General features: G+C 40.8%; 2 protein-coding genes across 2 annotated transcripts in view; one reads left to right on the top strand and one right to left on the bottom strand.

Annotated features, from left to right (window-relative positions):
- Positions 1–55: 55 nt before the first annotated feature.
- LOC310815117 (B-cell scaffold protein with ankyrin repeats-like) lies at positions 56–16174 on the bottom strand. Its single transcript, XM_083684752.1, has 16 exons — positions 16136–16174; positions 14990–15385; positions 14057–14184; positions 13769–13907; positions 13181–13323; positions 12249–12363; positions 10009–10205; positions 5166–5229; positions 4559–4777; positions 2271–2333; positions 1955–2136; positions 1776–1839; positions 1428–1457; positions 896–975; positions 748–782; positions 56–607 (listed from the first exon to the last, which is right to left on the bottom strand). Exons 1-15 carry the CDS (start codon positions 16146–16148, stop codon positions 750–752), a joined length of 1866 nt encoding a protein of 621 aa, XP_083540878.1. The 5' UTR covers positions 16149–16174; the 3' UTR covers positions 56–607; positions 748–749.
- A 1889-nt stretch (positions 16175–18063) lies between these two features.
- The window catches only part of LOC310813822 (protein phosphatase 3 catalytic subunit alpha), a 62340-nt gene continuing 55682 nt past the window's right edge, over positions 18064–24721 (top strand). The window contains exon 1 of the mRNA XM_083682952.1: positions 18064–18271. Coding sequence (XP_083539078.1) covers positions 18211–18271 — 61 coding nt within the window. The 5' untranslated portion in view covers positions 18064–18210. The remainder of the gene's footprint in view (positions 18272–24721) is intronic.

Genomic DNA, 24721 nt, shown 5'->3' with positions numbered 1-24721 from the left:
TAGTATTTATTTTGTGATAGTCATAAGTCATAGTCATAAAAACACAGAAAGGTACACACTTTAATGAGATACAGTATGAATTAGGGTTGGAGATTGAATAGTAATTGGATGTAGGCAATGAATATAATGTATGTAATTTACCATTTGTAAAATGATTAAATTGAGGCAACAACTAAACTACAGGTATGTAGTGTTCATTTTTACTGCAAACACAATAAAGAACAAATACATGACGGCCTGCTATGTCTTGATTGCCATATTCTTAGATAGTTTGATGGAAAGTAACTGAATGTGTACAGTAATACAGAAGGTACATTTCTATAGAATTCATATGGTCATCTTTACATTTACCAATTTATATTACTAAGGTTGTAGGGCAGCAAAAGCAGTTTTTACTGTTATATACAAGACTCCAGTGCATCTGAATTAATGAAGTGATTAGATTGCAGAAAATAAATTAATGACCGGTACAAGTCTAAACTATATCACTATAATGTGATATAAAACTCAAACAGCAATTATAACAAAAACATAACAAAACAATGGTAAATCAATCAATTAATGTCTTAAAGCAGCTTGGAAATGTCTTATTTTTGTATGATTGCGCCTGTAAGGATGTAGAAAAGGGTACAGTTAGTTAGTTAATAAAACAGCACCTGGGTAAATGAATTCACATGTCAATTGTTGACAGGGTCCTGCTACTACAACTAGTGCAGTACCAGCATTAAAGATTGTGCTTGTACTTACCTTTACCGTTTGTCAGCTCTCCAAAATAAATTTGACTGTGAAACAAATTTACAAGAGATATGGTCAGACATATGTTTTCATCTTATATCAATTATTATAAGCTAGCTCATGTAGCCTAACTACTGTATCTCAATAACTCCAAACTTACATGTTGTCCTTTAAGTGGCTTGCTGTAAAAGTCTGTCTCCGCAGGCTGACTTCCTCTTCGACATTCATTCACATTCACATCTAACCCAGAGTAAAAGGTTAACAGAGATGAAAATGTAAGTCCACTGTCACTGACTTTCAAAATGCCAGCTTTCACACAGCCTGATACATCTATTTGCACTCACTGTTACATACAGTTCTCTGTTACATAAAGTTTTCAGACTTAAGTGGTGAGGTTTTAAGTCAAACTACAGTGTCAAATAAACACTGGTATGTTTGCACAGACAATATGAAATAATAAAAACCAGAGCGACATGAAATATCTCCAGCAATATGGAACTTAGAAGAAGATCAAAGTCATTGCCTTTGGGACTGTCGACTCATGCGAGCAAACTGTTCATGTACTGCAGTTTACACTTCCCCTGAGACTAGTTTCTCTACCACAGAGACTGAGACAGCAAATAACACTCTTATAAAAACACCCAACAGCCAGTCTCCCTCTGAATACTGAGAAGATGTTTTCAAGGACTCACTTGGTGTGTGATGAATGATGTTGATTTTATCTGGAGAAGAGAGAGAGACAGGGAGAGAGAGAGAGAGAGAGAGAGAGAGAGAGAGAGAGAGAGAGAGAGAGAGAGATGTGAGGGTTGTTAAAGCACAGAAGGTTCAGTACACTGATGTTCTACTTATTACAGTATATCAAGGAATGTATCTTGCCTGCTCTAAACGGTCCCTTTGCCAAAGTTGTGATTTGGAGACTAATCATCATCCTGTGCTATGGAACTATCACACCGGATGGGAGCTTTGTGATGTGTGCCCAATAGTACGAGTAGGCTACTGCATAATTTCCCTAAACTTTTCCATCGCCTTCCACTATTTACCGTAGACACTGTCATCATCTTCTCTGTTGTTGATGATACTTGCTCTCAGCTGGCGCAGTTTCTCCTACAGAGTTACAGTTTATTAGATACAGTGACCATGCAGAGATACACCAGGGCACATAAAAATAAGGGGTTGTTTCTGGATAGGGCCAGGCTGGGTCTACTGCCCTGAGTATTACCTGCTGAATAGAATCCATGCCCTTCTGGACTCGCTGCCAGTCGCTGAATCTCTCCAGGGCCTCATCCATGCTGAGTGAGCCCCTCTTCACCTTCTCCTGCAGCTCAATGAGCTGCTCCAGCCCTGGTGGCTGGCTGGGTACAAAGGTGTCATATGTGGAGGAGATGCTGTCTCGTCCACGGGCTACAGCACAGCCATGAAAAAAAAATCACTTAACACAATGTCAACATTAACAAAAATTATTACTTTGCATTTCTGCTATGTGAACTCCTACTGTCTGAGAATGAATTGGCATAAATAATAACATCTGGCCTCACCCTGCTTCGTAGGCAGAGAATACAGTGTCTCAGTATCACCCTGTGACATCTTTTTCTGAAACACTGCAAACACACAAAACACATGTTGTGATTAGAGATTTTAATAATACAAACACATACTAACTTGTTTCATGCAGATATTTGGGTGACTTCTATTGCTGTTGTTTATTTCCGCCTATATAACTTCATTCCACAAGATGGCGGCATATATCAACAAACAACACAGAAGTAAATTAAAGTAGGTTTACACAAATATACATGTTTACACAAATAACACAGGTAAAAGTGTACACATTGTTCTATTCAGAGAGATTCAGCACCTATATGTAATATATGAAACATATTTCATTTATATATATCCAAGTTAATGTCTGAGAGTAAAATTCTGTATTTGAATGTAGTTTGTACATACTATGTACATGCTATCACATAAAGAACAGTCATTCAAGGTTTTGTAAGAGATGCATAGAAAATTAAGCTGAATTGACTCAGATTGAAAGATGATGCTCAATTATGCTATTGATTAGGCAGTGAGTACTTAGAATGATCTGCTGTTCTTTTTCACTGAGTGAAGCATTTCTCTTCATGAGGAGTGTTGTCAGAGGTGATGGGCCTGTTGGGCTATGGCTGACTATGTCATCACCCCAGATCTAAAAAGCAACATTTCCTTCCTGATAATACACCCACCAACTCTCCCATACACACTAAAAGTCCCACTCCCTCTTGTATCCACAAATACATATTCCTCCACATGTTGACAATGGCTCAATTCCAAATGGAACCATAGCCCCTACTCCCTGGACACTCCTATGGGTCTGAAAGAGATCAATAGGTTTTTTACCAATAAGGTAATTGCTTCTCCTTGCCCTCTGATAAGCTGGGCAGAATCATAATTATAATTTCCGATAGACACAGGAGTGCCTTGGGCATAAACAGTCTTTGTCCTTCACGGCCACCATAGATCTGGCAAGGGATTGAATTTGAATTCAGCATTAGGATGAGAGCCTAGACACAGATATCAAAATACAAAAACTTCAATATATAATTTCCAGGTCTGCAGTGTAGTAGGCCTACTCTAGCACTAGCATGTGCCTAACCCCTCCCACCTTTCCCTAGTGCCCCACCCCTTCTGTATCTTCAGTTCATCGCATGCACTAGAGTGGGAGGCCAAATGTGATCATTGTGTGGTTGAATAACTTCACTGTAAAAACTTGACTCCACTGGAAACCTCTGTTTCCTCCCTCTCTCTCTCTCTCTCTCTCTCCCTCTCTCCCTCTCATGCTGTGTTGTTCAAGTCAGGGGACATGAACGATGGAAAACATGTGTAATGGCTGATGCTGACTGACTCGGCCCACGAACGGCCCAGATTGGTTGCAGATGGAGGTGCGGTAGTTTGGCTTCTGTTGTTGAGGAGACACTAGAGATACAGACAGTGACTGTGACAGTGCATCGAATGCTTTTACTGGGACTCTCAAACCTGCCTCCTGCCTCCTGTCCCCAGGAGCATAGCAGGGTTAAGGATATATGGGTACGGGTGAAAACTGCTCTTAGGAGTGAGTCCGTGTCACCTCCATGGCTTTGATGGGGCAGGTGCTTGGGCACTGTTTGATCCCTATCTGTGCACGTGCCTGGGACACAGAAAAATCATATCAACTAAAAAGCTGGTTCTTAGCATGGATCACTTAGAAGACACAACCCCTCTAAATGATTAGAGGGTTAACATCTACCAGACTTGCTTAAAGAAGCAGGGTGTAAGTCTTTTGGAAATCTTCCACCTCCGGCTACCACGGCAAAAATCTGTTTGAAGTTGCAAACAACAAATCCTCCCAAATAATAATATAATCCCACAAAATGGAGTTCCATTAGCTGTTGTGTTTCTACATGTGCGCACAATTCGAAGAGGCAGCCACCAGAGACAGAAAGGGCAAAAATCGGTGAGTCCACTCCCCTAGAACGCCACTGGCCAATAACTGTTTGTATTCAAGTCGGGTAGGACACTTAATTTTAGAAAGTGCTTTTCGGGACCAAAACAACATTTGTAAATGAAATATATGGAATCTCATTCCCTGATTGCTACTTAGGAAACAAAGTCATTACAACTATTAGGAAGCTTTTAGAAGCTTGAATGTTACATATTGCCCCTTTAAACAACAACACCAAGAGTACCCAAGCATATCACTTAATTTGTTTAATCCCAATCAACATATCCAATAGAATGAGGAATGGTATCAAACATGTAGCTACTGTATGCTAGAAACCTAGCTTTTGTCAGCATAGTGGTACAGTACCTTGAGCTATGAAGGGGGTCCGGTCTTCTTTGACGGGGCTTGTTTCTGGCCGTGGTGTGGGTGCCGGAGGGCGGTTAGCAATAATGACAGCGCTGCTAGAGGTCAAGATGGTGTCATACTCTTCATCATTCACCCCCAGTGGGGCATAGAGGTCCTCCTCCCCGTCATCCCCGCCCTGTCCCTGCTCCTCTCTCTGGGTGTCCTTGACACTGGGATTCCCTAATGAAGATTTAATACCAGATTTGATTACTATACTGTATTACTAATTTTGTTACTATGCTGGTGTTCCTTGACAGGACTCAGAAGCTGCAGGGGCTGCATGAGCAGAGGTCAGGTGCAAGGCAAGCCACCAGCAGGATGCATCCCATTATCCCTCCATTGAGTGGAGTGTGTGAATTCCTGCATGCTGTTATTGCTACCCTAATTTCACACCTAATCAGATACAACATTACACTGCTCCCTCTACTGGACATCAATGCTCTCTGTTGAATGCACAATATGAAAAACAGATAATCATACACATTGCGTGGCAATGAGCTGTTTCACACATTCTATTATGGTTTCCTGTTTCCTCATTCTGTTAATGAATGGTCATTCCTCCACTCACCTGCTGCGCACATCATCTCATACACACTGGCATCATTGTTGTCCCCGCCGACCGAAAACATATTCTGTAAGGACAGACCATAAAGAGACTGACAACACTGTGTATAACATGAAAACACATGTAATACTCATTGAACAGCAAGAGAGTCTCAAATTGCCACAGGGTGTACAGGCTTACATTCCAGCCCAGAACTAACACACATGATTGAATTAATCATTTACATTACATTTATGGCATTTAGCAGACACCTTTATCCAAAGCGACTCACAACAAATACATTTGTTTAAGTAAGAGAATCATCTATCTATCAGTCATCATCAGACAAAGATATCAATGCTCACACCAGGGGCCATTGGCAGTCGTAAAGTCTTTGAATCATAGTTCAAAGACTATGACTATGAAGATCATGATCATAAGCTTGTGCACACCCCGTAGTGTTACAGGACTGGAGTTAAAGAACATTGTGCAGAGATGCACTGTTGCTCAGCTATAACATAAGCTTTTCAGGCTGACGCTTGAGTATCTGATAATAACATACTCAGGGACAGAGGGGTAATCTGGGTAATCAACAGATCACAGATAATCTACCCTTGTCTATTTAAACATATAATTTAGTGGGGGATTCAAGGCCCAGTATCTGACATGGAATGCCTGTTTTGAATGCATGTTCAGCAACCAGCAGAGCATTACATCGTAGCATTCTGCTTACATTTAGTTTTAAGGTTAAATAGTGAAATGAGCAGGCTACCTGACAAATCATTTAGGTGGGAATAAAAATAGTCAGGGGAATTTGTTTGCTTCAAAATGGTGGTCATTTCCAAATCTCATTCATATTGCATCAATAATGTACAGTACATTTGTGTGATAAAAATGGAAACCTGTACAAGAGAATACTGCACACTTGATCAAGTATGTTCTCCTTGAATATCATTAATGTTCAGTGTGCTGTTTCTTAGCAACACAGCCACTCAATTTTACACTCTTCTTGGTATTGCATGTTATGTGTCGTCATGAATATATTTAATTAGTGTTTAACAGGAACCTCAACAGGTAGACATGGCAGGCTAATTAAACATCTGCGCTATGGAGAGTTTAGACAAATAATGCTTTGATGTTGGACATTAACACAACCTGGTGTTCCCACAAGTAATCTCTAGTATTGATGAATAATTCAAACATCATTTTCCATGAATAGTTATCTTCCGCACTCAACAATAATTGCTAGAAAAAAACAATTATTTTTTATTAAATATCACAGAGCATCACATTTGAATTCTGTTTTTCAATCACATTAGAGAATTCCAAATCTACATCATTGGTCCTCTTATTCGACTGGTATTGCCACAAAGTTTGAATTGTTAAACAATATCTAAAACTCCAAAGTAATATCTGTGAATTATAGCTGATTATGATGAAGTAAATACATTTTCTATGGAAACATTAAATGGAAATTTGTCCCTATAGAGGGTGACCCCATCATACAACTACTAAACAAATCCTGATGGTTTGACAATAGAGTTGGCAGATGTAGGCTTTGGCAGTTAAGCAAACAAGTTTGAGAGAGACCTATGTTTGGCAGAATAGAAGACGCCAACTGCAGTTGAACAGCGGTGCACAGACTACACACATGAATGGATTGAGGATGGAAGTAAAAGGCTGCCAACTGAAGAAATTCTAACTGCCTTTTCTGCCTTCTGACCCAACCCATATATCACTGTGCCATTCCTCTCTTCCAGTCGATAAACAACTTCATTGAGTACACATTGATGCTTTGGCAGTGCATAAGGCAGCTAAGTGACAATATTGTAGATGCATATCCTTAATGAATTGGTTTGAAAGTTCCATTAAGCAGGCTAAATGCCTTATGCTGTACACCACTTGAGCAGCAGAAGTACATTGACTTGGGCATCTCTTCATCTTCACCAGACCACAGTCATAAGGAAACTTTATGGTTCATTCCTTAAACTCACTCTTACTGATCTGACGGAGTACAGTAGTCTGCAAATATTTTGTTTAATAAAATTTGTTAATCATTTCTGTAATATCAAAAATACATTTCCAATTGTATCCATTGTATCCAAGATCTGATACCATATATACTGAAAATGTATGAAAATGTAGGCACTCACTGCAACGTAAGTCACTTTGGATAAAAGCGCCAGCTAAAAGGCATATATATATATATATATATATATATATATATATATATGTGTGTGTGTGTGTGTGTGTGTGTGTGTGTGTATATATATATATATATATATATATATATATATATATATATATATATATATACACACATATACATATACACACAATATATGCTGAGGCTAAATGCCATTGGCTAGAATGTTTTTATAAGAGGTTACATTTGGAAAGGCCTTGGTGAAGGCTATCAGTAAACTACAGTGATTACATTGAAACAATTACAATGAGAAAGTAATTCATGTACTGTAGGAGCTACGTCTGTTATCTAGATGTAAAAGGTGGGTCCTCTTTAACTATGCAACAGTCATTCCACTCCTGCTCTGACTGATACAGATCTTCCCTGTGTAGCAGTTCACACCTCGTTACCGTTGAAGATGTGTGGTGCTTTGGCCACCGGTGGCAGATCAGCGGTGATCTGAGGGGGGCCTAGTGACTGATCTGAGGGGGGCCTAGTGACTGATCTGCTCTGTGCAGCAGGGCAGAGGGACCATTCATCTTCACTGTATTGACAGGTAGCTCCTGCACCCGCCCTAAAGCACTGGTACATCAAAGCCTGATTAATTGGGAGACAGGGGGGTGTCATCTTGGGCTGGAGTTAATGAAACTACTGTACTAACTAAGCAACCCCACCCCACAGCGCTGTCAGTCTGAATACAGTGTCATGTTTTTACCCAAACAGATTCTGCTTTGTATGATGGGTTGCTATTATGATTTTGGATCAGTCATTATTTTGCTGTTGACGATTTTGCATGTTGTAGGTTTTTAGTTTGTTACTTGAGCATCTATAATAGCAAGGCCAAAGCAACCAACAGCTGCGATGGCACCTCAAAGACATAGGGCTTGTCAGTTTGTAGCTGTAATCCCTCACACAGATGTACAATGAGACAACATTGTTTACGGAGAATTTAAGCTTATTTTCATATCACAATTATGTGGCAAACATCAATTAAACGTCGGTTTCCGTGCTGTTGCATGTCGATTCTGTTTTAAACCGTTACGACTGCACACTGACAGAATGCCCGTGGGAGTGACCTCTGCTTGACTCCAACTCTCTTCTTCTGTCAGTTTACCAAAGTCATCAGAGGCAAGCAGAGGAGCATTTCAATTCACCTGAGAAATCCGATCAGACTTCCATCTGCAATCGCTTGCAATTAGCAACATTGCTAGGGAAGAAATAATTTTGCAACAGCTGTTGGAAGTGTCTAAATCTCCCATGAGGGAATCCTCTAGTCTGATCGATTTGGAGACATGGGGAAGAAGCTACAGTATGCTCTCTGAGGAAAAACAACTGTTTAGGGTCGTGTTCAGTTGGCACCAACACAGAAAATGTTTTGAACTGGATAACGTAAATGAGAATTCTCATTGGACAGATTCATGTACTGGCCAATGTCAGTGATTCACTTGTGCCGAGACATTGGATGGGAATGAATTCAATTTCTATTCGTACAAAGTAGCCAACCAGAGATCATATTGTGCATGGTGCAATCAACTGGGATAGTTTCAGAAGAAGTTTTCATGGGCAATGAATGCTGTGGAGTTGGTAAATACTGTAGTCCCTAAAAGACTAGGAGGGAGAGGTACTACAGAATAGCACAGTATCCGTCTGTCATCTTGAGTGCACCATTGGGTTACCGACATCCTATTCTTTAAAAGGATTTGCTGTCTTCACAGTCTAATGGGATTTGCATCGTAGAGAGCAGCATAACGTTAGGCTCCTCTGGGTTTATCTAATGGATATACAGATACACACTGTAACACACACACACATCGCCTACCTATTAAATGTGGATTGTTTGTCATTAGTGAGTAAATGCTCAACGCTCTGCACCTCTCTCTCCTTTCATATCACTCTGAAATGGGGGTTGAACAGGGGCGAGGCTCCACCATATCAACATCAGAAAGAACAATAAATCCATTACACAAGAAATCTCGGTATTAGCAGTCACGTAATGGCACTAATGTATGCAGACGACCTGTTCTCTCGCTCCCAACGCGCCATTGTGCATGCATGAACAAACACAGGGGGGGGGGGCGCTAGGGACTCACCACCAGACACAGGAGTGATAGATTAGAAGAGAAGGAGGCAGGAAGAGGGGGAGCTGGGCAGAAATAAACATGTTCTGCCGTAACCCTGACCATTAACATTTGTATTGGAATGAGGTGGTGGTGGTGGTTGGTTGGCTGTCCTGGAGAATGAGCTGACCCCTGCTGCCACCCAGCTCTGGGCTTACACCTGCCTTCCGCCCACTCCACGTTTATTATTTATGGAATCTCTGTGGTAGAAAGGCCTAGTGCTGCTGGACCACATGAGTGGCTTTGTATCAGTACATTCCTGAGTGTAGTTCTATCTGTTGTTTGCCTCAATATGGGGATTGTTAGGGGAATGTGAAAACTGATATTGGTCTGTGTGGGCAGGTTTTCTGTAAAGCCATTCCAGTTAATAATGATGGTGTTATGCTGGTATACAAACACACATAGTAGAAAATGAAAAATGGAAGTCATCATCGGACACAATAGACTACGATACAGTAGTCTATGACAGTAAGTACAGTAAGTGATAAAGTCGGTAAGTATTTAAGAGAGTAAGACTCATGGCTACCATGGAAACTGACTAGGTTGAAGGTAAGCAGACACTTACCAGTGTTTCCTGCAACAGAACATGTAGCTCTGCATGGCCTTGACTTTCGGCAATTTCGATGGGAGTCTTGCCGTGGCGGTTAGCAGTCTGTAGTGCTCTCCTAGCTCCTGGACACTGTAGGAGCACACTGGACACATCCTTGAATCCGTTCTGTGCAGCAAAGTGGAGCAGAGACGGCACATCCTCTGGGTGTGGCTCTGTCAGTGACAATGATTGGTTGGATTACACTCAGTGGATACCTTTACATACAGTCCTAAGTAATAACTATGTAGTTACACTATTACTATATACTGTAATAAATAGGCTTGTAATTAGGGGACCAAAAACATGAAGCGTTTAGTACACTCATATACATCAAACTATGAGGTCACCCTATTTCGTAAATATTGTTGATCCAAGTCACAACCAAAATGTTAAACATTCATAAATGATTGACACAAGACAGCTCAGAGTCATCTATTGATCATTTCTGCCTGATAATATAGTGTATCCCCACACCCTTTTAGGCAGAGTAAAGAATCAATGCCAGTGACTGATTAAGTCATCAATCTACCACATAATGAGCAGAGGCCTGGTGGAAGACGGGTCACTGGGCGGATGTGGGTATGTGCAAAGGAAACTAATTGGCAAAACAAACAGAGCCTTCCGTCAATACCAATGCAAACTGAATGGAGGCCCAGATACACATGGTATGAATCATTCAACCAGTTAATAAAAACTGATTAATTATTTACTCTATGCTATTTCCATTACCAGTTAAATAAAAGCACTTTCTTATTGGAATTTTTGACCTAATTTACAGAATGTAATGAGTTAAATGGGGAATATAAATCATGCACAGTGGGCAGTAGTCAATATTATAATTATCCGTTGCTGTGACGATAGTAACTGCAGTTCACATTTATAACCTGGGGCTGCCTGACAATGTATCTTACAGTAGGATAGTGCCCACATCTAGATTTAATAGCCAGATGCAAAAGCATGTTAGTTGCATTGCACCTCTATGGCCAGATCTGGCTGGCCACTGCCCATTGTAGAGGAGGACCCACATCATGTCAAGGTCAAGTTTCCACTTATGAATCATTAGATATGATGAAAAATTATAGTATAGATAATGGCATGAACTACGTATGTGAAATCTCCCTTTGGAAATACATTATTCATGCTGGTGTGGAAAAAAAATTAGCAAAATGAATACATTAAATATACATTAAATAATGCTTGTTATCCCCTTTGATCGAGGAACCAATTTCATGTATGTGCAAAAGAAACCGGTCTGTTCATTAAGAAATGTGCAGTCTGAGAGCACAACAATCAGAAAAGAATTAACAGCTCTTAGGTTAGTCTAGTCATCAGCTTTCAAGTTTTTTATTTTTTTATTTTTTTTACTTTCTATTTTTATTATCATTTCCTTTTATAAATTGCAGTCATACAGTATGTCACAACAAATCTTTTTGATGGTACAGTAAGGTGCCGCGGGTAAGTCCACAGAAAGGTTAACAGTCCATGGATATCTTTCATCTTAACCAATATATATGTGAGGTATGATCATTATTGTGAGGTATGATCATTATAGCTTTCAAGTTTTAATTGTGAGTTTTAATTAAGTGTGCAGCTATTACACAGGTTCATTGACATACAGTAAGGTGAAGCGTGTCGTTTTGCTCTATGCTGCCCTTTTTGGTCACACTGAAAATTTGAAAATGTAAATATGCTACACAACAATATGTGCATATTCTTGCGAACAAACGAAATGTAAAATAAGCACCTAAAGGCGAGTTCTTGATCTCAACACCAGAGTTGAGAAAGCACTTTGTTTGGACCAAAACAGCACTCTTCACTGAATGTTCTTTATCATGCGATCTCATTCCTTCCTTCCATACCAGACCAGTTATTACTCATTAAGTTAAATCCTGACTTGAGGTACTCAAACAGAACTTTGTACATAAATTCCCGGACACATATTAAGTCAATTTCTGGACTCAATCACACTTGAATGGAACATTTCCATTGAGGATGCTTATTAGTCTAGGATTAGGCTTAATCAAACCAGCCCACAGAGTCAGACGATATCACTGTAAACTCATCTGGAAAATGTGTTATATCCACGTATCAAAGCTAGTCATGTAATTTATTTAGTTTTAGAAAGCGTTGGACAAATACAGCACTGTTGAATTTATGAATGTCTGTGGAGCATTAAAGGGATGATGAATCTAGGAAAAAAATGAAAATGTTCTCACCCCCCTCGGGTGTGTCACCACACTGTAGTCCCTGAAAGCCTGTGTAGGGCATGCCTTCCAACAAGATGGAGGACAGCCTCTGGTCCAGCTTCTCCACTGAGGATACCTGAAAGGCCTAAGACAAGAGGAGGACAGGGGGCTATTGATCGGGGTTGTTGTTGCATGGTGTTAAATAGGGCAGTCATTTTAGATAGTCTGGCTAGGTGAAATGTGTAAAACAAGAAAAAGGAAACTGTAATTGGTTATTGTTTCAAGAGGTAGACAGACTGTCAGACCTATTACTGTAAGACATCAGTGTAACCTAATTATTATCAAAGCACCTTCTGTTTTGGGGCCTCTAATTTTGAAGCCATACCAAGGTTTTGCCCCTTCATTCATTCTTCAAAAGAAAGCCCCTCTTTTGGCAACTGGGAGAGGACTAATGTGATGCTTTTGCCTCTTCAGCAGAAGAAGTCTAATCAACTTAAGTGTTCGTGAGTATAATCAATTTAATTCCTAGTTTCAGTTGTAGTCAGCTGGGTTTCAAAGCAAAAAAAAATCAAAGGCACATAAAAGTCAGCTCAGAATTCATTCCATTAATTACTCTCTCAAATGCTTTTCAATTAATGTATGTTTACCCTGCGTGGTTCATATTCCATGAAACAGAGACTCTTTAAATGGAGGAGGTGCATTATAGTAATAGTATTTGCTCCTGTTGAACTACATATACCAATTTTCCATAGCCTATTGCGTAGAACCTATTTTCCTGCGGCCCAGGTCACATCACAGTTACAATGGTTATTCAGATGATTGACTGATATCTACATGAAGAACACAACCTATTTTCTACTTTCCTGTTGGTTATCACATGGTTACTAGTCATTGTTACTGGTCAATCATCTGAATGATCATCGGAACTGTGATGTGACCTGGGCCGCAGCCTGCAGACATACCTGGCACATGAAGTCCACAGGGTCTGCTATCCTGGTAAGGAGGTGACCAATCTCCTCCATGTTGCTGTAGTACTGCAGATGAGCTGTCCCAATGGCCAGCCCACCGCAATACAGCGTTACACACACACTTCCTGCTGGGAAGTCTGACACAGAGAGTAAACATATTCAAACTTTTTAGAATGATATTCTTCACTGCAGTTTGTGTACTGTAGTTTTCAAGGTCCAAAGGTCCAGTAAAGTTTCTGTAGACATATTTCATAACCATTGTTAAGTCCAATAACAAAGAAGCTTTACAGCGCATCGTTAGAGCTATCTAATTTCCCTAATCCCTCAATTCAGTTTATGACATGACCCAGTATATAAAATGGGGGAAACCTGTGTTTCCTTTTTGTAGTCATCCCAGATGTGCCTCTAGCAGGCTTCAGTGCATTAAGTTAAGGTCATTTAACAGTACAACTCAAATATAAAATATAGAATAGAACAAATCAGTAGGAGTAAGGTCAACAAAATAAGTATGTTTATTCAACATATATGTAGGAGTGCGCACCTTCACTTTTACAATGACAGTGTAGTTGCATTTCTGCTCACCTGCTGCATTCACACAGAATGTCTGCTCATTCCATTGGACAGGCTTCACTCTCACTCTGTGGTTATTCCCACTGAACTCAACCTCTGCCTCTCTGCTAGTTACAACGTCCTTTAGTAGAATGAACACCTCGCCAGGATTCTACAGGAGGGCAAGACATACAGTAAGTCAACACGTTCTGTGACATTGTGTCAGCATACAAAGCTGTGATTTTGTCAAAAAAAGAATCCTAAAAATCTTGTATACATTGCGGACGGTTTCTGTGGTGTAGTTGTGAGTAAGTGCCTCACCCCACAAGGAACTCTGGAGGGGACAACCAGAATGTTGGATTTGACACTTTGAGCTCCAGTGGATTGTTTTCTCTCCCCTGTTGATCTCCCAGGTATAGCACTGACAGTCACCGCTCCAGCCTGTACACCTGTGGGAGGGACAGTCAAGACCAGGGGGGGACAGTTAAGCCCACATTTCACACTTAAAGTCACTTTTTTGTTTTATCAACAATTACAAGTACAAAGACTGACCAGCCCTGTCAGGTTCTGACCAGCCTGTGCGTGTCACAGCAGTAGGAGATGAAGAAGGGTACATCTAGATTTGCATGGGCTGAGATAACGGACCATGGGTGACGTTAGCGGAAAGAGAGGTTATTTGCATGAGATATATCATCTGCACAAACCTGCAGAGAAACGTCCTCCGAGTCCGAGCCATGTTACTATAGATTAATTGAGCAATGAGGAGAAACAGTAAAGGTTCTGTTACAGCAAAAATATTTGAGAATTTCAGCTTAAAACAGATTCTGGATGGAAACGGGAGAGCAGAGGAGACAGCATCTGACTGTCAGCAAACAATCCCATTCAAAATATTCAGCATACACAATGTTGTTATGGATACAGAGGCCAAACTAAACACTCTAGACAACACATTGCTGTCTAGCTGCCAAAGCACATGCAGTAGAGCTAGTTTCATTATGCTTCTCATATTTTCTCACATCTGTTCCGGAAGGTTAAACATTTTGAGTTTGTTGTTTGTTGTGGCAGGTCCACATTGGTAAGAGCCAATAATGACAGTCTAGGTAGATTTTAAATCTCTTTTTTGTTGATGTCTGAACGCAGACATCACAATATCGATGATGTCACTTCACTGAGTCTCCCTTTAAGTCCTGCCTGATTAAAAAAACACCACCCTAACCTCCCATAATACATCTCATAGGGTTAATGGCGTCCTACCGCTCTGCACGATGTCGATCACAGTGGACAAGTACTCATGGGCGTCCTGCTCACTGGAGATCTGCAAACACTCATCCCCCTTGAGGGGCACGACCTTCAGGAGGGGAGCCAAGCTTTCCACCCCACACAGGAGCACCACCACATGGGCCGCTGGGCACAGCACACGGGCCAGGAAAAAGCGGCGGAGATGGCACAGGCCCTCCAGCATGCCCCGGGACAGAATCAGGAGCTTGCACTTGTACTGGCCTAATCTCAGGAAGTCCTCCCTCCGGTTGGACATGGTGGCGATATCATAGCAGCAAATCCCGCCCTCCTGGAGGGGTCCGATGAAGATGGAGCGCAGATACATGGCCCACTGCTCTGCCTCTGCCTCATAGATGATCAGCAGGTCCTCAGCTAAAACAACATGGCAGAAACAGTGGGATTTTATACAGACGAAATGCCATTGAGTGCATTGCACATCAAAGCAACATGAAAAAATATGTTGTACAATTTGAATATCCATCTAGTCACCAATTCAATTCAATTTCATATATTCTATTCATTACCAACGGCTTATTGCTGGACAAAAGTGGCAATGCAGCCAACACACAGTGCATCATCAACAACAACAGCAACAACAACAACAAAAACAACATGTAAGCTATATACAATACATAAATACAGTACGGATATTGTGCTTGCTCCAGCACATGGTTGAACCAGGGTATGGTATGAACATTGGTCTAGTACAAAAAATACAGTATCTTAAAGATATTATACTAGGTATTCATAATATACATTATACTAGTCATACTGTACCCTCAACATTTGAGGGATAACAGGAATTGCAGATCAGTATTAATATAATATGTACATGATCTTCTGTAATGAAGTACGATAAAATCTATATAGTAAGAGAAGGAAATCAATGATTAAATCAAAGCATTTTAGACTCTTAAACCTTCTTATCTTATCATACATACACTGACAACAATTCTATTGCAAACTAAGAGCAAGCCAAAGATAATAGTGAAGTGATTTCTAAGAAAGCTTAATCTATTTTCCAATATCAACACTACAATGAGGCAAACAGAATGCAATATCACAGCAAACATTACAAATGTAAAAGGTCAAATAATACATTTTTGAAAAAGGTCTACTTACCTGTGCAACTCATTTTTCACGTCGGTCTGTGTGAGTCCCTCTCTCTCTGCTGTGACATGAAAAACAGCTCTCTACACACAGGCTCTATTGTAAGGCATCAGTCTGATAACTATTCAAGGGCTGGGATCCTTATCAAGATTGGACAGGGACATGATTCTAGATGCGATGAAGCCAATAAAGCATCTGTCCTCAACAAGCTTCTACTTTACTAGCTTCTCCTGAGAAAGGGACAAGATCTTACAAAATTCTGACTTGAGACATGCATAGTTTGTTCATTTTCCTTTACGTGAATTGTATTTCACTTCCTCTTTTTTGCCCTGTGAATCTGTTCACAAAGACTATGACCACAACACCTGCAGAAGTTAAAAATAAAAATGTTTCACTCATCAATGATATCACTCATATCTATAGAATTTGGAAGCTTTGGAATGTATAGAGAAAGCTTTCATAATTTTGTATGAGTAGCTCCACTAAGTATATACAAATAATCTCCTCAAAGTTACACCATAACTAACACTGTCATGTTAATTCTAATTTAATTATAATTCAATGTAAATCATTGATTTGACTCTGCTCCGAAACATTTGCATGTGTGCAGCTAAGCAAATTTAAAACACAGAACTGGACTATGGTATGACTCTTGGTACATGAATACTGTTCAAGTGGTCCAGTTACATGTTTTGCTGTTTGTTTTGTTATTTTTTGTTATTTAGTGCCAATTTATTTAGTGCCCATTGGCTAGAAACCACTAGTTGTCATCACAGCATAGTAAGAGATTGCCTTTCTAAGACACACGATTTTACAAAGCTGTATGGCATCTTAATTTATCATTGCCAGTATGTTTTAGTGACAGAGAAAAAACATTATTTGTGATTTGAATGCCTTTGGCAGCAGCCTACTTGTTTTTTTTCATCTTACTCAAGCACATGCAAATGCATACCATTGTGACATGTCATCCAGCTGTCCCTCCCTCCTAGTGTCAATTAATGTTTCTCTGACAGTTTGTTTTGTTGGCCTTTATCTGACATCTTGAGTCTCACTGTGTTGCTTGTGCCTGGGGCATAATGTGCTTCAGGAAGAAGTGTTTAACCTGTGCTTTGACCTACGTATGCTTTGGCTGGAGGGTTAAAGAGGTTGAAGGTTGAGGATATTCCAGCACTGAACACTGATTCCTAATCATATGGGTGTGAGAGAAACAACTGCATCGCTGTTTGGGTGCTAGGAGCATGAATGTGACATCTCTCTTTCATTCCAATGAATTTGAAGGACACTTACATTTGATGGCTAGTCTGGGTGTAACAGCAAATGAGCATAGCTGTTTCAATGATTCACTGACCGGCCATTTATGCGCCTCTCCCTCCACTTCCTGTGATCATCACTTAGGGCTTGCTTTTACCTTATCCTCTGTGCATGGTCTATTTTAGTGCACACAGGATTAGGATTAGGGCAAGTCATTTTTTTACCCCCAGCAGCAAAGTTAGGATCACAGTTGTAATCAATGTAACTGTATATAACTGTTCATAACTCATTAAAAAATTAGCCCATATGTTCACTGATAGGCCTACTACAGTATATTCTATTATAGACAGTTGATTAAGTGCTTTACAAACCTTTAATAACAATGGCAGACTTTTACAGTATTACAGCGTTGTGACGGCAAGTGGGGGGACTGTTCTGCTGCAATAGCCTCCACAAGAGGCTGATTTATGCATTTTATACAGTCAACGTGAGATTGACACAGAAATAGTCCGTTGGCAAAGGGAAATATACAGGCAGAGCCACTGTCTGCCGCCAATAGGAAAGCAAATATAAATGGAAGGCGTATCTTCACAACTAATGCTAGGTTGCGCACAGCGCTGCGAGAGAACTTGATACAGAGTAACAGTAAATCAGACAGACCTACAAGCACCAGCGTTGAAATTTGTAACCCTGTTGCAAGTATTTTTGGCGAGTGATAGGAGCAAGTGAGATCACTGCGGTCTCCCATTTGGATAGACTTGAGTTGTTGGGCAGGGACAACATCGGATCGTTTTCAGGCACAGTTCAAATATATTTGAATATATATCACCCTGGAAATGTCCGAAAACAAGCCAAATGATGAACCGAAGTTATCTACGACGGACAGGGTGGTTAAATGTAAGTGGAAATGCATTGCCGTTGATCAACTTTCCTTTTTGTGTAATAAGTCACATGCTGCCATATGCGAATATGCCAACCTCAACAGCAGGGTACAGTCCATAGTCTTTTTGTCAACTCAAAATGAAGAGCTGGTATATGGAGAAAAGGGTGTTAGCCGAGATGACACCGGCTGCTACCAGTAGTAAAGTAGGAAGTAAGGCTAGTTATCACTCGAGTTGTAGATATGTTTTCAATAATGTCATATTGGCTAATGTACCTGGCCGTTCGTTCTATTCAACATTTGCTCATATCTTCATCATATTACATGCAATTCGTGAGTTTAACATCAGCCCCTAATCAGAACTCCCTGCTTTAGAGAACGTGGATTATTGGATGCACATTTAGATATTGCACAACAACTGACAGCATGATAAAGTCCACTGATCAGCTGAGAGAGAAAAAACTTCCTTATTTTGGTTTTATCTAGAGATCAGACCACATATAATGGGGTGGTAAAGGTGTTGCATTATGTATGTTACTTTGTTTCTCCCTATCCTGATAGTCATATACTGTAGCCCCCATGGTGTAGCCGGCAGCCATATGGATACAGTAGGACTGTCAGTGTTAATCCCTATTCTATTCATTCATTTACCGAATAATCCGTGACTCTCTTCAAGTATAAATCATGATAGTGTTAAATGAAAGCAAGAGAAATAGTGTGCTACTGTATATGTAGTTGCATGCTATTTTCATCAGCGGTTTAATAATCTGATCAAGGCTATTATGTCAACCTGTCACTCTCTAGGTGTGATACTCCCGTTGACTGTAAAAATCCCATTCCTCTTCTGTTTTTCGTTTGATATTTCTGTACACATCCCTCAGGGGGTCCCATGTTCAAATAGAGCAATCAGAGCAGTTTTCCTGTAATTCTGCTGATATACTTGTTGCACGGAATTATCGCCCAGTACAAGTTGAAAATTACAAAAATACATCAATATTAATTCATATTAGTATTAAATGAAAACTATATTATTCATTTGTGATGAATTAAACCTGGACCACTCTACATGATTGAACTATTATTTATCACCATGTTATTCCATGAGCATACAACCAAGTTATAAACATATGTGTTGCCACTGGTATGATGACCAAGCATGTTTGCTTAAAGACAATTGAGAGGTACCCAAATGTATTGGTTATTTTTATGACTCTCAATCAATTCTGTAAAAAGCTATTTTAAATTGAGCTGATTTTCAGGGAATCTCAACTTTGAGACGATGTATAATTTCATCATTGGTTAAGCTCTAAGGAGAAACAGTGTAGCACGATGATTATTCACAATTTATTCTTACCTTACATTCATTTGTCCTCAAAATGCCACCTTGATATCAAAGAAGTAATTATCTTTTCTCTAAGTCATTATTACGACAGTCGAGACTGTGCTGTGTACAAAACACCACTCCAAATATCTGGAGGCAAAATGGATGAAGTGATTTGTTTTCATCCTCCTAGTTTGCCCTAAGGGCTGTTTGTCAAGTTCAATGAAAAGTGCGTCATTCCCAATTGTTTAGAAAATGTGTCACCGCAATTCTGTAAAGAAAATTGTTGTTTTGCTCTTGAGGTGTATGGCTCAATCTCTTGTATTCATAGAGATTAAGGAGACTTTGAAATGTCACAGATTTCACTGCAGTACAACATCATTGTAGTAAATAAGCTCAATCCTGTAAGCCTTGTATTTTCCAAAGAAAATCAGGCCCTCTTGTTACTGTAATAGATTCATGATTGTAAACATATTGCTTTTCCCTCTTCCAGAGGGGTCCAAACCTTTGGCACTGTTTTGGAAATGTTGATGTATCAAGTCCCTCAAATCATCCTTGTTTACTTTACCTTGATGTAAGAAACATGTTAGTGCTACAGTCCTGGCTCTTATGGAACTCTTATGGCTCCTCAAAACATTGCATATGTACCGCTGAATCCACACACAACAAATGTGCCCATCACTGACGTTTACCTACTGTAAAGTATCAGCATGTTATGCGGCAGCCTTGCCATGCACCAAAGCATGGCAACCATCTTACCGTACAAAACAAAATCAATTATATTGGTTGCTGTTGTTATTTTTAACACATTGTATTGGAGAAAAATGGTTGTTTCCACCCAACTCCATGTGGAATCAACTTCTAAAGGTTTTCAAGTAGAAAGCTTTTGCGGGCTTATTGTGGAATTGAACTCGTACAGAATGCCTTTGTATCAGACAGGGACAGATTTCTTACTGAAAGTGTTTCTCTCTCTTAGCTTAGTGTTTAGCTCTCTTTCTGTCTCTCTCACTCTCTCCGCACACTTTCGCTCTCAATGTGTCTCTCATGCAAAAAGACTCATACTGTAAGATATGGGGAATAGTGCACTCTTTGGAATAGGCGTCCGGCGAGCTGAGCTACTGTAGTTTTTTGTGGAGCTGTGGTTAAAGGCCTGAGCATGAGGGTAGAAACCCCTTAGGGTGGCAGCCACAGTCAGTGAGGTAGTCAATGAGCTATTCACTGGTGTAAAGACACTGTTCTGCCCCCAGGCCTGTGTGAGTTAAGAAGCTAGCGACTGTGTTGTTATTACTTGCCGAAAATGTGCCATTCCTCATGTGGGCTCTCATTCTCTCGACCTAGTCAGCAGGGACTGATTTTGTTGACAGAGCAGTGCGGCTCCCTGGAACGAACCACAGTTTTTATCTGTTAGAATAGGTTGTTGTATCTCTTTCGCTCCAAAACGCTCCTACCACAACATAGCTTGTTGGATGTTATTGTGCTCCCACGTTCCCTGGCTGGGAGTTGTTGATGTTGGCCGCTGTACTCCATTGTCTGTTCTCAGTCACTGATTGTAGCTTTTTGTGTCTTCTCAAGTTTAACCCCAATGAAAAGGAGGGTAAACACATGGGAGAGAATGTCAACATTTACTGGGAGATAACAAGGACAGAGGACCATGCTGAATATAGATGGAAGGAGACATATGCTGTATTAAACTGACCCTGTTCTCTCTTCATTTTGTCATTCGAATCAGGGTCGGAATTGATTTCTTCACTCAAGTATTGCTTGATAATTTGTTCAATTAATTGTGAATGCCCAACACTTGACAAAATGCGCGTCTCGAAAACAACAACTTTAACGAGTCTCATAAATCTGCTAAGGCGCCTTCCTGCGTGTCCCCAAGTCCTTATGGTGTCTCTCTGGCGTGTGGATGTGTTTGAGAGTCTTATGGTGACACTGCTGCTCAGCAACATTGAACCTGTAAACACCTGTTTCATGGGGCTTGACCAGGAAGTGTTGCAGGCACCAGAAACGTTCACTGACCAGATCAGACACTGGAGGTTGGAAAATCTCTCATGCAACTCCTAATGACTTGCATGAAACTCTGCAGTGACACAACGCCTCTTATATAGATACATCCATCACTGTTGCATTTTATCACATTGGTTTAGAGGGATGTCCCAGATGTTGTTTACGACACACACTCACACACTCACTCACACACTCACTCACAGACTCAGGTCTCCACCGTTCTGAACCTGAGCGACTGCACCTTCATTGCTCATTAGATTAAAGAGGAATTAGTCTCTGTTGTGTATTTAGGGCACAGCAAAGCGATGGATCTGTGCAGATTAAGCTCCATATAGAGGGATAAAGGCAGCTCTGCTTCAGGGATGTAATCTGACTCCGTGCATTAGCCTGTGCTCTTGCTAATTCCAGGGAACATATTAATGGCAGGTAGAAGCCCATATCAAACCTGTTTACCTATCCTTTTAGCATATTTTGTTCTTTATTGTTGCTAAGCCTTTATTTATTCTTTGTCTGTCTTTGTAGTGCAAGTTCATGGCTGTTCAATGCCGATTGATCACATCCATTCATTATTAAGTTATGATTTTGTTTTTTAAACAAAGGACATTATTTGATTGCCAGGCATCACTTGGGGTCTAATTAAATTCCTTGTTTTGATGTGGTCCCCGAGACACTCACTCTGGCCTAAACATCATGCTTTCTCACCTCAATGAGACATTTCTTTGTTCCTAAAGTGACAAAACAGAAACAACCGTGGTACGCTCCTGGTTAAGGAATGACAGACATACAGTAGAGCGTCTTTGCCACAAATGAGCCCCAAGTTTTTTTTCTGGGTTACATCCCTAAAAGTACCAATTCTAACTACTGTCACAGAAAGTACCAATTGTTTGAAAGTATTAGTAGTAAATCACTAGATTTATATAGATCAACTAACGGTAATGGAGCTGTAAAATAAAAACATAACCATGTCATGGTGATTTAGAATGACTATATTGACTATTATTGTCTATTAAGTCAGGCACATGGGACATGGGAAAGCCCCACTCTAATGCAGGCCATATTGATCAGCTTTTTGTCATTTCTATTTGCTCCCATTACTTCTTCATGGCTCAGGAGTGGCTAGAGTACGGTAGTTGTGTGTATGTGCATTGCTTGTTGTGGTAAAGTCATCCTTTTTCTAAATGGCCGTTAAATGTCTCCTGTGTCCTGTTACTAAGCTGGCAGGCGTTAGCAGTTGCGCTCCTCTTTGTTTGCCACAGGCTAACAGCAGCAATTTGGAACAGAGATCCCCCTCCAGGACATGCAGCAGCAAAGTCACAGATCAATCAATGGGGTGTCTACTACAAATGTAACTACATACAAAGCGGGCACAGGCCTGCGTGGGGGAGGGGTAGGTGCTAGCAAATGAGCCAGGGAGCTGCAAGGCTTCAAGCTGGCCCCCTAATACTCTGAGAAAAGCTGCTTTCTGATGACCCCACCTTTTTAAGAGCAGAGAGGGCAAGGACATTACACAACCTAGAGTTGCAGAATGCCAAAGGCCAAAGGTTAAGAGAGAACACCCCCACCTACACACAAACGCATATATTAACTCTCTGATATCTGCCCGAGCTCACATGAAAACATCAAGGTTGCATTCCCTTTGACTTATCGGAACGACCCAGACTGTACACACAGACCGTAGGCTACACTCAACAAGTTTATTCAATGCCACTCAATGCCAGTGCTGTGTGCTAACTTGCGAATGGGCGGGTTTCCAAATGAATGTGAGCAAAAGCATTGCTCTGAAAGCATGAGACAATTACCACAGTATTTTATGTCTTCCTTCTGGTGGGACAGGTAGGACATGCCTCAGGATTGCAAAGTTGGCATCGCCTTCTTTTTATGGAAAGCAAATGATGCCTGAGGCCTAGGAGGTGCAGTAGCAAAACATGGTCAATAGCAAAACATGGTCTGATAGCAAAACATGGTCAATAGCAAAACATGGTCAATAGCAAAACATGGTCAATAGCAAAACATGGTCAATAGCAAAACATGGTCTGAATATGAGTCACTTTTGTCTGCCAGGCAATGCTGCTATAGTTGCATGGGAATGGGGGATTCCAGTTACTATTTCAAGCCAAGGTCCCCCTCTAGGTGATCAAGTATATTTGGCCACAGTGTTAGTAATACTGGATGGTTTTGAAATGGAAATGTTTTATGTGGTGTCAACATACCACTGCGCTAGACGGACAATTTTTTACCCGAGCCGCATTGCCCTGATGGAAGGGACAAGCTCCTGCAGCAGCTTGGGCATGCTCCAGCGCGTCACACATGCAATCACACACACACACACACACACACACACGCACACACACATATACGCACACACACCCACATGCACACACACACGCACACACACACACACACACACACACACACACACACACACACACACACACACACACACACACACACACACAGGCTCTGCTTTGACAGGCGGGCCATTCCCGTTTGTATTTAAATGCAAGTGAAATGTGAAAAGCCAGCTGTACGCTCCCTGTAAACAGCGGATTAGCAGGGAAAGGGAAAGCTTTTCGTCAGAGAGGGATGTTCGAGCCCCGTGTCGGCATGCCTGCGGAATGTAATGTAGACACAGCAAGAGTAGGCTCCATCTCTCATATTCCTACCAGACATCAGTAAGCCATTAGGGCCCACTTTGTTGAGAAGATGGCATCATGAATTTTGAAAAGTGTAAAACAAATGTTTTACACTTTGTTTCTTACACGTGATACATCAAACCTGAACACACACAGAAGCTGCTATGAATGCCATCTGTTCTTCGGAGAAATTGATGAATCTGCTGAGCCCATTCATCAACAGGCAGTGTGCGTGTGTGTGTGTGTGTGTGTGCGTGCGTGCGTGTGTGTGTGCGTGCTTCATCGGCATAGCCCCAGTGGCTGTGTCGGAACAAGACAGTTTGCATTTCACTTTTTTGGGGTCGTCCTTTATATGCTCAAAATGCTGCCACACTACAAAGCCTGGCATGAAAACACAAGGGCAACACGCAAAAGGCGCACAGGACGACTGGCACGTATTTCGGGCATGTACAGTAGGTGTCATTTCATAGGGAAGCGCAGGTGGATAGGACACCGCCGTTGGTTTG

Source organism: Argentina silus, assembly GCF_951799395.1.
Source record: "Argentina silus genome assembly, chromosome: 1".
Classification (NCBI taxonomy): domain Eukaryota; kingdom Metazoa; phylum Chordata; class Actinopteri; order Argentiniformes; family Argentinidae; genus Argentina; species Argentina silus.
The sequence above is the reverse complement of the archived record's forward strand: the minus strand, read 5'-3'. Positions and strand labels throughout refer to the sequence as shown.